This window comes from Brassica napus, chromosome C4, assembly GCF_020379485.1.
Source record: "Brassica napus cultivar Da-Ae chromosome C4, Da-Ae, whole genome shotgun sequence".
In the NCBI taxonomy this organism is placed as follows: Eukaryota; Viridiplantae; Streptophyta; class Magnoliopsida; order Brassicales; family Brassicaceae; genus Brassica; species Brassica napus.
The window spans coordinates 13,622,964-13,638,087 of record NC_063447.1 but is presented as its reverse complement, the minus strand read 5'-3'; the positions used below and the strand labels follow the sequence as shown (position 1 = coordinate 13,638,087).

At 33.9% G+C, this 15,124-nt stretch overlaps 1 protein-coding gene and 1 pseudogene across 1 annotated transcript; both read right to left on the bottom strand.

The window, feature by feature from the left end:
* Positions 1–2,440: 2,440 nt before the first annotated feature.
* Positions 2,441–8,370, bottom strand: LOC106432702 (disease resistance protein RPS6-like). Its single transcript, XM_048754685.1, has 6 exons — positions 7,458–8,370; positions 5,442–6,552; positions 4,999–5,358; positions 3,387–4,246; positions 2,861–3,251; positions 2,441–2,786 (listed from the first exon to the last, which is right to left on the bottom strand). The coding sequence occupies exons 1-6, from the start codon at positions 7,934–7,936 to the stop codon at positions 2,589–2,591; spliced, it is 3,399 nt and encodes a 1,132-aa protein (XP_048610642.1). The 5' UTR covers positions 7,937–8,370; the 3' UTR covers positions 2,441–2,588.
* Positions 8,371–9,603: 1,233 nt separating this feature from the next.
* On the bottom strand, positions 9,604–14,910 carry LOC106395482 (annotated as a pseudogene).
* Between the last annotated feature and the right edge of the window lie 214 nt (positions 14,911–15,124).

Here is a 15,124-nt window from a genome sequence, read left to right as displayed (position 1 = left end):
TTAACTCCAAAAGTAATTAAAAATACAATGACTAATTATCGTAAAAAGCTTTACTGTACAAGCCAAACTTGAAGAAAATCTATATGTCTGTACTTTAAAAAGGTAAATTTGCTGTTTTCAATAATTTTAGGTTAGTCATATTTTATCTTATATATATATATATCCTTGTTCGGAAACTCGCCAAGCGTTCCTGGTACGCTCGGGTTACGCCTAGCGCCGAATGAAAAAATCGGAGATTTTACAGGGATTAATCGACGATTTTATTTGGTTATATATAATGCATTTGTAACAAAATACAGTCATGATTACATAGTTCAGCGGTTCGGAGTTCCCCTATCGTGATAACAACCTGAGTTCGAAGCAAGGAGGAGACCCTTTTGGATGTTTTTTAATGTTTAACTTAAATGAAAGATAATTTGGTCATTTACTCATTGTCTTTCCCTTTACAGTTTTAGGTTTTCTGCAAATTTACATTCGACGGCTCCTTTTCTTTTGACGAGTTTTAGACCAAATTCTTTCATTTTTCTGCTGTTTTCTTGCAAATATCATAAATCTTATGAATATTAATCGATTCACTGGGAAAAAGAAGCAATAACTTAAGATTTTTTTTTGAGATCCGATTTTTCCATCGATTTTCTTCAACTCGCCACGGTTGATGGCCGGATAACGTTTTTCCGGCGACTTTACGGCCTTGGCGGCGCGTTTTCGAACAGATATATATATATATATATATATATATATATAACATAAAATAGAATGAATGATCTATATTTGAAGATAAAATTATATAGTACAATCAAAATTATTCATCGTGATAATTTTTTTAAAAAATTGGCAAAAAATCCAAAAATATGTGTACTATTATTTGGAGTTGGCCCGGATGGAGTCGGTGCTTTTGGGCAAAAATTCTATACGGATAAAGAATAACAAATTGACAACAAAAAAACACTAATTAGCTACATAACCAATAACCAATTTCTCTAGTACATCTTCTATACACAATGTGGCTTTTATATAATAATTATGTTTTGCCTTTTCAAATAACCGGTGAAACATGTATATAAAAACAATTAATAGTTATCACCGGTCAAAAGTACGCCGTGACTCTTTAATATTCAAAAATAGCCACATTGTGTATAATATTATTATAAATTAATATTAAATAAATTATTATTGGAAAAAATAATAGAAAAAAATATATTGAGAAAAATATAAAAATCTTACCAAAAATTTCATTTTTAATATAAACAATACATTATTTTAGTATTGAAAAAATAAAAAAAAATCATATAATTTTCCAAGCTAAAAAATAGTTTGTTTAATTTTCTAAATTTCTCATGACCAAATATATAATTTTGAAAATAAATATTTCCAACTCAAATGATAATATTCCAAATTTTACAAAAGATAAAATGATAGATGTTAAAGTATATTTTTTAAATACAACATGGAAATGTAAATTATCATAACAAATATCTTTTCTAAAGTATAACTAAATAAAATTTTAAAGTGTATTGTATGCAAACTGTAAAAATTAAAAAATAGCTTGGAAGAGATTCTCTGATTATATCATATTATGAATTTATTGTACCGAATTCAAAGATATATTATTATGTAATAAGTAATAACAATTAATAACAAAATAAAATGTATATAACAAATCATTATATATTAATAATGTTGAATAAGAACCATAACTGATAATATTATAGAGTTACACAATATATTACACTAGAGTATAAATTATATATTAAAACCACTTGAGATAATATCTACGTTCTACATTTAAAAAAATGAAAAATTACTCGCACGGACGTGCAGGTCAAAGTCTAGTTCTATGTTATTTGCTTGGTTCCATTCTATCTGAGTTTTGGACTATGATTTATATTTGAGTTCAAGGTTTATGGTTTATATTTGGGTTTATAGTTTATATTTGAGTTTAAGGTTTATATTGGGATAATGGTTTAGTGATTAAAGTTTATGGTTTAGTATTTAGAAGGTGATGGGGTATAGTTAGAGTCAACATAACTTATTCCATGCAATCATAGACATTCCATAAATTCACCAATTTATACTAAGTTATTTGCTTTGTTCTATTCTATCTGAGTTTTGGAATATGGTTTATATTTGGGTTTAAGGTTTATTGATTAATGTTTAAGATTTCGTATTTAAGGGTTGTAGTAAGATTGAAATAAAGTTTAGTATCTAGGGATTGAGATTCAGATATGTTTAGTATTTAGAAATTGTAAGTGGAGTTATAATTCTATATTACTTAGGTGATAAGAAATAAAACATTTGTGCATATGTATGTGGTCAATAAAGATATACTTGGATTGTTTTTTCTTTTTTTATTTTGAATAGTTTTCGGGATGCTCTTGACCTTATATTTTATTGGACACATTATTCACTTTAACAGATTTACCTGGTACCTATAAAGAAGAAGGATAAAACCGGACACTATATGACACAAATGACAAAAACTACATTATGTCAAAATGTCCCTTAATATAAAGCAACAAACCCTACCTATAAGTGGAATAACACTTTAGCCGACCATAGCCATCTTACTGAGTGACTACTCTTTTCCTTCAAATATTACTCAGGCGCTCCCACAAAGAGTGGAGGCCTATAACTAAATGAACTCGGACTTCTTGACCGTACAAACTGTCCTTGTACATTCTCATAACCTTCAACCTTTTCATTCCTTTGAGTCTTTCATCTCTTGCCAATCTCTGTTCCATTTCTGATATGTTAAATGAGATACCGTACATTCTTTTAGTATCATCCTGAAAGAACATTTTAAGAGGAACGAATCAGTAGTAGCTTAAGAACACATAATGATGTTAAAACAAAAACTTACAGTTAGATCAATAAGTAGGTCGCAACCCTCAGTATCCATCAAGAACTGACGATTTGCAGGCACGTTAATGAATTCTGCAAGAACTTCATCTCTGCCTATCTTTTGCAGCACAGGACGCATAATTATGACTCTCTCTACTGATATCTGTATCAGAGACTTTTCATATAGAATCTCAAGACTACCTCCAACATCAAACCCACAGTCTTTCAGCAATTGCGTCACATTCTCATATGTCTCATTATTGAAAAAGCAAGCAATGTGACAAAACAACACCTTCTCCTTCCACTCTAGACCATTGAATTCCTCTTTTAATGTTTCCATATCAAATAACTCTTTTGGTGAAAACGATATATCATCAGCCAGCATTTGACTCACCGCAGTTTCAGGATCCCTGATAGCAAGAAAGATGATGGGAATTGGCACAATGAAGATGGAGTAAACAATACCATGAAGAAATGAGCATCTAGGAAGATAATACATTAAAAGTTAAACTCAAAGCAAATAATAAATAATTCAAATAATTTACCAGGTTGAGAAATTATATCCCTGAAGTTGGCTTACTACAGTAAAAGCTTGTCTCAGTTTTTGTGGGTACGATTCGGTCTTAATAATGTCTTGGATCTGCCTGCTGATATTAACAGTATCCACATCATAATAAACGGGGATCACTTTTTGACCAATCTCTTCGCTGCACTCTATGATCTCCACCAACTCATCCAAGCACCGTTCCGAAGACATGTAGTTATCTGTAAGAATGACTATTGCGATTCTTGAAGATCTTATCTCGTTTACAACATTAGTAGCCAGGTCCTGGTCTCTCATAAATTCCTTGTGCAAGTAGCTCACAAAAGCTTTGCGAACATCTTCCCTATGGAAGCTTAGGAAGACATCGTTTGTCCTATTGTCCATGATGCCACTATCATATGTCGTCGTCACCACTGTAAACAACATCATCTCAAAATGTTTCAGTTTCGAAATGTTGGAAGAAAAATATTTTAAGTTGCTGAAACCGGTCATCAATATGTAATTGAGCCCAGAGATATCTTCTATCCTTTCAGGAACTTCTTCAATCTTGGTTTCATCAAGAACAAGATTTGAAATATTCCTTGAAATGTGAGGAAAACTCTCTAACTTGGAGCATCCACTGAGATTGAGGGAATGGAGAGACTCCAAGTCAATATCGGTTGGAAGCAGCAGCAGTTCTTTGCATCTTTTCATGTCTAGCTTCCTCAGTTTCTTGAGATAACGAATAGAGGAAGTAATCTTCCACAGACTCCAGCAATCTTCAAGATACAGTTCCTCGAGATTGGTGGCCGTTGAAAGATTTGGGAGTTCATTCAGCTTTTTAGATCTCCGCAAATCTATCTTCTTGAGGTTATTAAGCAGCTGACCATAACAAAAAAAGAAGCCAACGGGAACTTCAGATATGTCAAACATGTCATAACTAGGTGTTTTGACATAATATTCTTACTAGTACTTATTAAATTAAAAGATCAACATAATAAATTATTATTTATGTTCTTAAAAAATTAATTTAAGCCTCAAATTATATATATATATATGAAATTTTTTTTTATCTATAAATATATGTTTACCTTTGTGTTGAAATTTTAAAAACATTCACATATTAAAAATATTTTAGAAAATATATTTATACAAATTTGTTTGCTTGATTTGTGATTAATTATAAAATATTTTATATCTTACTTTTTAAATTTTATATTAGAAAATATTATTTCCAGATAATAACACAATATATATATATATATATATATATATATATAAATTATCTTACTTTTTAATATATGTTTTTGGCAATTTGTTATATTAAATTATAACCAATAATCTACCATAACAGATAAATCTAATATATTAATATGAAATTCATTTTAAATTATATATAAAAATTCATTAAGGATAAGAACAACATTAACTAGACTAACTTTTAATGTAAAAGATCGAATGCGAAAAAATCAATTGCAAATAATAGTTTAGATTTCAGAAAGTTAGCAAATCTGAATAAGAAGTGAATTTGCAATATCTTATTCAAAAATTGTCTATTTCTCCATTGTTCTAGTAAGACGTTATTATAACCAATTAGTACATTTAAAAGGGGCATTGAGACCTGGAAAACTTACCTGAACCCCAGTCCACAACATCGTAAGGCGGCTATCCGGCATTATGAGTTCAACAAGGTTTTCTGCACAGATGTAAGAAGGCAAGCGCCACATTGGGTATCCCCACCATTCAAGTAATCTAAGCTGGCGCCCCATATAGTATTTGCCTTCCTTTAAAGGCTTACGTGAGCCATCCCACCATTTCAACGTACTAAGGTTGAGATGCCGAAATTCCAAACCAATTTCTTTATCCTCTTGTGAGATGCCGTAGATTCTTAGAAACCGAAGGTTTGTCATTCCTTCGAATACTTCCTCGCCAAAACATAACGTATCCTTCATTTCAGATAAGTTCAAAAATATGCCTAAAACACTTTTAGTTCCCTGAAAAAATACCAGAAACCAAATATGTATTAGTAAAACTTAAATCCATTGATGCAAAACATGAATAACTAGAAGAAACTTACAGTTCCTTTTGCAAGTACATCACAAATCTCCTGACACTCCATTAAGAATTCACGTTTTCCAGGCTCATGAATACATGGTTGACGTACGATTTCTCTACCCATCTCTTGCAGGAATTCGTGCATCCTAATAATATTATCCCCTGATATCTTTATGAGACACCTTTCAGCTAGAGTAACGAGTCCAACGTCAACATCCAACTTACTATCTTCAAGCAACCGTATCACGTAGTCACGTGGCTTATGATTAAATAAACAAGCGATGTGACGAAATATTGCCTTATCTTCTTCTTTTAACCTATCATAGCCGTCTCTTAATATTTTATCAATCTGTTTACTCATAAAAATTCTGATCTGAGGCACCCTATCTGCCCACTCCTCCTTCTTCACCCCTTCAAGGGACGAACCCAAGAAGTTGAGACACAGTGGAAGGTTCCCGACGAGCTTTACAGCTTCAGTAGCAAGCTCTATAAAACCATCAGGTGGAGAGTCTTGATGGAATGCACATCGGCAGAACATCTGGAACGCTAGCTCTTCCGACGGTAAAGCCACCTCATAAATACGATCAGATCCAATTCCACGGGCCTTTAGAAACTCCCTATCTTCTGAAATTACAACAATTCTACTTCTAGGACCAAACCATGTAGTTTTCCCCACCAAGGCATTTAAGAGGACATGATCATCCATATCATCAAAAACAACAAGAACTCTCTTATGTCCTAACCTTTCTTCCACCGCACGTAAACCCTGTATCTTTATGTCCTTCTGGTCCTGAACCTCAGCCAGAAACTGTGTTTGCAAGTACAATTGTGTGTTGTAGTCGTCTGATTTAGCCCTTGTAAGATTCTTCTTAGTCTTATCAATGAAAATGCTGCCTTGGAATTGACAGGAGAGTTGACTAAAGAGAGCTCGTCCAATGGTAGTCTTACCAACTCCACATAGACCCCAAACCCCTACCATGATCACCTCCTCTGACTCCAAATTCAACAATGAATTCATGTTTTTCATGTGACTTTTGATTCCCACCATGTCCTCAAAATCATTGGATGTTGTTGAATTCAGTTTGCTTGAAACATCATTGACGACTTTCTCGACCAATTTAGCTTCGTCAGGCCTAATAAAAAAAGACATACACACATCATTGAAAAGAAAGCAAGAGAAATCGTTCACTTACGCCATGTACGTTTCTGTATCCAGAAGCTGCATCTGAATGCATTCAGATGTTGTTGTTTAAACACTATTGCATCAGTATTTAGATGCAGCATCTAGATGCATCTATAATATTTTGAATATATATTTGAGATGTTAGAAAAAGTACATTTGCATTTCAAACTCAAAAGACTTAAATATCCTTTGTAAAAATGTAAAAATTAATAAAATTAGTAGAAAAATAGAAAAATTGCAATTTTCTGTTGAAATCCAAAAATCCATTTTTTGCGAAAACCGAAAAATGTGTTTTCTCGCAGAAATCCGAGAAACATATTTTTCCGCTAAAATTCAAAACGTTTTTTCCACTAAAACCCGAGAATTGTGTGTGTTTCCACCTAAACCCGAAAAGTGTGTTTTTCCACCAAAACCGGAAAAATGAATTTTCCTTTGAAACCCGGAAAACCCAAAAACCCGTTTTTTTCGCAAAAAAAACCAGAAAACACATTTTTTTGCCAAAACACGGAAAATACGTTTCCGCCAAAACTTAAAAACATATTTTCTCTTCGAAACCCGAAAACACGTTTTCCCGCAAAAAACATGCAAATGCGTTTTCTCGCCATAACTGAAAAACGCTAAAACCGGGAAAACAACCGCTAAAATTTTTCTCGCCAAAACTCCGAAAAACTCATTTTTCGCCAAACGCACAGAAAGCACAGAAAACACGTTTCCGCCGAAACCTGAAAACGCGTTTTCCCGTCGAAACTCGAAAACGCGTTTTCCCGAAAAAACCCCGAAAAATCGTTTTCCTGCAAAAATAAAAAAAAAAACATTTTTTTTAGAGAGGATGTGTTCTTTGATCTAGTAAAGTACCAATTCCGAGAATCCTCTCCGGCTATGTTGGCTGCGTGGGTCAAAGCCTGCCGCCACATATGTTTATCTTCCTCCTTTCTGCCTTTGCAAGTCTTTTCGAAGATCTCTCCGAAGGCGTGGGTTTGATACCTGACATGAGAAGGATCCACGTCGTAGAAAATGGGTATCACGATTTGGCCTCGTTCTTCTCTGCACCTCATAATCTCAGCTAACTCATCCAAGCACCAGCTCGAATTTGCAAAGTTTTCGGAAAACGCTACAATTGAGATCCTGGATCCTTGTATGGCCTTGATAAGCTCAGGCCCAATAGATCGGCCTCTTTCCATCTCATCGTCCTTGAAGGTGATTACCTTGCGGTCGAGCTCCTTGAGAAAGTGGGAACGGAACTTGCGGCGGACGTCGTGTCCTCTGAAGCTGAGGAATACATCGTGTGCACAATTGATAATCACTGGAGAAGAAGAAGATGATGAAGAAGCCATGTGAAACGCAGAAACAAGTTGGAAATGCAAAAAGGATTTTTAGGAAAGCAATTTGTATACCACACAAATTGAGAGATAATATTCAAATCAAGAGAGTTGCATGCAAACACAGTTTCGAAGTAAAGACAAAGGGGAGAGGAATATTCAAATAAGTCGGCAATTTTGGGGTAACATAAGTGAATTGACTAACTACAGCGCTACGTTGAAATTGACTAAATAATTATCTACGAGGGACAAAACAATATCACCAGAAAGCCAATATGTTTAACTAACTCTGATATGAAGAAAGATGATTGCACAATCACAATGTGAAGTAAATATACGAATGATATCATGACTTCGATCTACTACAGTCCAAGCTCGCAGCAATTTTGGTTTCTTTTTCGTACAAGTCTTCTCAAAGATCTAAAGTCTGATTCCTGATATGAAAAAGGATCACACCATATGAGAGGGGCCGACCAATCTCTTCTACGCACTCAATGATCTTCACCAACTAATCCAAGCACCACAACTAATGCATTTTATGTCAAAAGAATTAAGTCTTCCAACCACAAATATTTTAACCTAATTAGAAAATTTGTCTCTTTATATAAATTTTTTTACATATTTGTAAGTGCGGATGAGTCGAGAAATACAGAGCATAAAGTAAACTACACAAACTTTGTTAACGGGGTTCGTTTCCTACGTCCCTGGGACCTCGTCCAGATTTTGAATCCACTAGAATGAAAAAGCAAATTACAACCAATTCGCAAACGCGTAATACAAGCACAACCCTCTTGAATCACCGCGCTATTCTATAGCATGAACTCTTCAAGGTAAACTAGCATTGAGCAAAACTCTCCTAGAGTTCAGACTTTATCAGGATAATCTAACCCTGAGCTAAACTTCCCATGAGTCTAGACTTCAACCTCCAAATCTCTGAAGGTACGTCACCAAATACTTCACAAAGTACATCACCAAGTACATCACCAAGTATGTCACCGAGTATATGAAGATAGGAATCAAGCAGTATGCATAGATCACCATCCGACATCACCAAAGCTCATTGTATTCAAACAGCTGCAATCTTTATAGATCACTGACACCACCATAAAGAGCGTCAACACCAACGTCAAACTAAGTCTACATCAGACTCCATTACACAATGCTTCAGAATGTACTCTGACACAAAGCAATACAATAAACAAAGAAACCTCTCTCTTTATTCTCTAGGTTTTCTTCTTCTTATAAGGTGTGTCCCTCCTTATATAATAAAACCTTAAACTTACTCTTCAAGTTCATATAATGCACTTTAATGAACTTTCATTTCCATATAAGGAAATTTTCTATTCTTTTGCAAGTAACACTTCCTCTTCCGCATCATGAGTTTAATGGGATAAGTAATATATAAAAGATTAGAGTCAGTCCACTTATCACCAATTGATTTTAAGTTGGAAGCCCATAATAAATCTGAATCTAACATACTATCTTAGCATAGATCTAAAAAATCATAAACCCTTAATTAATATAGCTTCTTTATTTAACCCTCTCGATCGGGTATAACTATTTTACTAAACTTGTTCGACCGAGTATAAATGTCATAAAATTCCGAGATTGCTGGCCGATAAGAGCCATCATCTCAAATAGGGGTATTAGAGATAAATTATTCCACATCGGAGAGATTCTGAGATCTTAAATAATATATAAAGGATTATAGTCAATCAACTTATTACAAATTAGTTTTAAGTTGGAAGCTCATAATAAACTCACTCTAACCGTGAAAAAAGGAAACAAAAGACATAGATTATGAATTACGTTGTAGAGAGTAGTAATAAATGAAGAAATAGATAGAACCAAAATGAGATCATGAGGAAGAACAACAAGATAAACCGAACACTTGATTGGATCCCTTATTTTCGTCCTTTACTAGATTTACTCAGTTATTGGAGCTCAGTTGAGTTTTATATGTGTCCAAATTGAGTTGTTTCCGGCTAATATTGGTGTAGATGTCTCGGATCACCATCTCAAAGGCAGTTTTAACGTTTGTTGAATCGAGAGCCGATGTTTCCATGAAGAATAGTCCTTGAGTTTCTGATAGGGCTTTGCCTTCTTCCACGCTCACCGCTCTCATGCTTTCTAGGTCGCACTTGTTTCCCACCAGCATCCTCGCAACGGTTGTATCCGAATGTGCTGCCCAAAACAAATGACACAACAAACTTTTACCAAACTAAACATTCAAATCAAAACTGAACATATGAATCTTTACCCTGTTTACTCAAACTTGAGGAAATGTAAGTCTAGTTTAGGTTTACCTAATGAGAATCAAGAGGAAGTTAAAGTAAGTAGACTGGACATTATTTTATCTTACTTATTTAACGACTAAGAGGTTTTAACTCCGTAAATCAAAACATTTCATAGGGCTAGATCCATACCATGTTAAATTAAATTTACTCTGAAGAGAATATGCCTCCCAACTAGACTTAAACTTGTGACATCTTAAATTTCTACTAGGTGATCTAAAAGTTTGAACCAGTATGCCAACTACTCATTAGTTATGTTACCCTACTTTCTTCCTATAGAAAGTGAAAAAACACTTTACCAGTTCTCTCTTGTTTTAGCAAGTTGTTATTTTTTTCCTTCTCAGCTGTCTAAAGAGAGATTCAAGAAGTAAACTGGGGTTGATCAGTTCTCGGTAAGCCACTTTACTTGTGGGCTAAGAAACACAAATGTCTTCATAAAACCTTTACACTACAAGAAAACAGCGGCATACTGAGGGAAAAAATCGTCGGTATGTCGTCGGAATAACGCTATTCTGACAACATACCGACGAAAAAAGTACTCGGAAATAACTCCTCGGTAATTCATCTTTCCTCGGAAATCCCTCGGAAATTTCCGACGGAATTCCGAGGAAACTCTATTTCCTCGGAATTTCCGAGGACCACAAGTTCGTCGGAAATTCCTCGGAATATTCCGAGGAAGATGTCGTCGGAATATTCCGAGGGATAAATTTCCTCGGAATATTTCCAAAATTAAAAAAAAATTATAAATTTATTTTTTTAAATTGAAATTCGAAAATATAAAATTAAAATTGAAATAGAAAACATATTTAAAATACAAAAAATAATAAAATAGCTTTTATAAATAAAAAAATGTTTTATAAATACAAAATTAGTTTTAATAAATATGAAATCATCTTTTTATAAATACAAAATAGTTTTTATAAATACAAAAAATAATAAAATAGTTTTTATAAATCAAAAAATGTTTTATAAATACAAAATTAGTTTTATAAATATAAATATTTTTATAGATATGAAATCATCTTTTTATAAATACAAAATAGTTTTTATAAATGCAAAAAAATAATAAAATAGTGTTTATAAATCAAAAAAAATATTTTATAAATACAAAATTAATTTTAAAATATAAAATCATCTTTTATAAATCCAAAAAACGAATTTATATACAAAGAACGGTTTGTATATTTTAAAATAGTTTTTATAAATACAAAAATAAAAAAAATAGTGTTTATAAATCAAAAAAATGTTTTATAAATACAAAATTAGTTTTAATAAATATAAATATTTTTATAAATATGAAATTATCTTTTATAAATCCAAAAATCGAATTTATATACAAAAAACATTTTGTAAAATCGAATTTATATAGAAAAAACGTTTTGTAAATAAAAAAATAATGAACAATTTATAAAAAAAGTTCAAAATCAATTCAACACAACCAAATCACAATTCTAAACCTATTACACAACAAATCACAATCCTACCCAATCACCCTAACAAAAATCTATCAAAAACCTTCTAAAATCATCAAATCTACTTAAAAACCTAACAAATAGGACCTAAGAGAGTGGGATAGGGTCCTTACATGATTTGTAAGAGAATGGAAAGGATTTGCCGGAGAGATCGTCGCGAGAGAAGGTGGAGAATGCCGGAAGGAGAGAGAGATCGCCGGAGAGGAAGAAGAGAGAAATGGGGAAGAAGATGCGTTTCGAGTTTATAAAACCTTGGGTCCGACGGATATTTTCCGTCGGAATTCCCTCAGTATTTTCAATTTCAATTTTCGCGAAATATTTGGCGGCTTGTTTGCCCGGTTAAATGAAAATATTCCGAGGAAATTCCGACGGCCACTTAAATATCCGTCGGAATTTCCTCGGAATATTTTCATTAATTCGAGGAAAAAGAATATCCTGTGCATGTATTTCTATTAATTTATATTGTTCCTCGGAATTTCCTCGGAATATTCCGAGGAAATACCGAGGAACTAGTGTTTGGGGTTTCAAAACATCAATTTTTTTTGTCGTATTTCATTTCTTATACAATTGTAATGCATACCATTGAGGATTCTTTGTATAGATGAGCATAAACTATGAAATAACAAATTTCAAAACGAATTGTAAGTATTCCCTTTACCGTTCATTAAAGTGTATAAGTGTTTCTCTTATGTTGTGGGGATTTCGTTCATACAATCGGAAAAGTGTTTATTATAGGGTAAGGAACAAATTTTTGACTTCATAATGAACGTAAGACACTTAATAAGGGTTATATAGGTGTTATTCAAACCGTAAAACGTTGTTTTCGGTTTAAAAACCCTATTTCCTCGGAATTTCCTCGGAGTATTCCGAGGGAATTCCGAGGAAACCCTTTTCTTCCTCGGAATTCCGTTAAAATATTCCGAGGAAATTCCGAGGAACTAGTGTTTGGGGTTTCAAAACGTCAATTTTTTTAAACGGATCGATCGATGGATATATGTCCAAAAACGCATCGATCGATCACTAAGATGGACCAAAGCGTAACAATGTGATCGATCGATGAGATTATCCCATCGATCGATCGAGGATATCAAGTGTTCCTCGGAATTTCCTCGGAATATTCCGAGGAAATTCCGAGGAACTAGTGTTTGGGGTTTCAAAATCTCGAATGTTTTTTATAAACGGATCGATCGATGGATGTATGTCCAAAAACGCATCGATCGATCACTAAGATGGACCAGAGCGTAACAATGTGATCGATCGATCGGTATATGTCCAAAAACGCATCGATCGATCACTAGTTCGTCGGAATGTTCTCGGAATTTTGTAAAATCCCTATAATATTTCCTCGGAATTCATCGGTTTTTTCCGAGGAACACATTTTTCCTCGGAATTTCCTCGGAATATTCTGACGGATTGATATTTCCTCGGAAATTCCTCGGATTTCATTTTCCGTCGGAATGTCCGTCAGAATACCGTTGTTTTCTTGTAGTGTTAAATCTAAAATAGTCCATTCATTACTTAGAGAAACTAAATCCACCAAATGTGGAGAAGAAAGTCAAAAAAATTCTACCAAATAATAGTTGGGTTAAATTAAAATCCTTTATTTGCCCCAATTTTCTATTAAAAATCTTTAGCTTCTATGAATTGTTATTGGTTTAATTCTACTACTAACTGAAAAGTAGAAGATTAGTTTCTAATAGTATGTTTCTTTTAAGTAATGATAAAAAAAAACATGTATATATACGGGAATTTTGCAGTTATCGTCAGATATTAAGGACCTAATTAGTTAAAACTTTACAATATTCAGAACAATTTCAGAGAGATTAGTCAAATAAAAGGTGTATTTAAAATCAACCAGCAGAATGAATCTACGGAGACTTACTCTTGAGCTCATCGAGCCAACGTCCGACACTCTCGAAGGTGGTACGACGGCTGATTTCGTAAACAACGAGTGCTCCGACAGCGCCGCGGTAATAAGCTGAGGTAACGGCACGGAAGCGTTCCTGACCAACAGTATCCCAAATCTGAGCTCTGACCTCCTTGCCTTCGATTTCCATGCTCTGCGTCTGAAACTCGACGCCGATCGTGGCTTTAGAATGTGCGTTGAACTCGTTCCTTGCGTAACGAGAGAGAAGGTTCGATTTCCCGACGGCCGAGTCGCCGATTATCACAATCTTGAAGAGATCTCCTCTCCTCCTTCGTCATCGGACGACATCCTTGTTCGTGATGTATAGAGAGAGAGAGAGAGTTTGCGTCTGGTTTTACGTTTGCGAGAGAGAGAGAGAGAGAGAGAGAGAGAAACCGAGGTTGTGTGAAAGAGACATACTGGCGAGGAGGACATATTGTGCATGAAGTGGTTCAAATTATTTTCTCATTATTGTTTTTGAATTATGTGCTGTGAAGTTCGATGGAATTAAAATTTATTAAAAACTAAGGGGTGTCCGCGCGGAATATTGTTTTATTATAGTTAAAAGTATGATTTTTTGGATAATATAATTATGTGATCATTTTTATTTGTTAAGAACGTTATTTGGTGTTTTTATTGTGTTATGTAGTAATAATAGTGATATGTTAATATATTTTGTCTTTGTTTTATCAATAATGTGTTTTGTCTGTATAGTAGTAAAGTAAGTCTCTAATGTAAAAATATATTGAATTTCAATAACTTTGCATTTATGCATTTGTTGATTCTAAGATTAACGGTTTCAGCGTCAAAATTGTCTTTTATTTTTTTCATAATTTTGAACATTATAACTTTCAAGATGTTTTTGTCTTTTCCCATATTTTGAAATTGACCCTTCAACATCTATGTACTTTGTTTACCTTTCTGGTATGCGGTGTTTCTCATCATCACCGAAAAAGACTCACCTCATGCTCTTGTTCTTTATCGCCTTCTTCACCTTGAGATTTCTGGTATTTGTTGTAAATCTGGTTTAGAAGTTCTCAGTTGTGCGGTTGTTTCTTACGTCGTTTTAGGCTGCTCCATTCAATATTGGATGCTCCTCTTCTTCCTTAGATTTCAGCTGATCTTAGGAACTGCATCTCTTTGGGCTGGGTCAGAGTTTAGTCGTCTTTGAAGTTGTTTTCCTCGTCGTTTGCTTACCATTGATACTCCCTTCTCGTCTTGGTTTTCAAGATATGGTTTTTGGTGATCTGACTTCTATAGCTCGAGGACGGCTCCACAATTTGATGATTTCGTTTTGTCTACCCTTCCATTTATGTTCCCTCATCTCGTTACAGCTTTCATCGGTGCTTGAGTCTCTGTGACTCTCTCTTTCGCCATGTTTGCCACTCCAGGTTTGAATAATGTTCTCCTCCGAGTATGCTCTGTAGATTTGGAAGATTGTTTCTGGTCTCAAGTCTGGACTCATGTTTCTCGGGAGTTGGCTTCTGTTCTCCCTCACTCATGTTGTTCTCTTCTTCCCTTACTTCCCTTA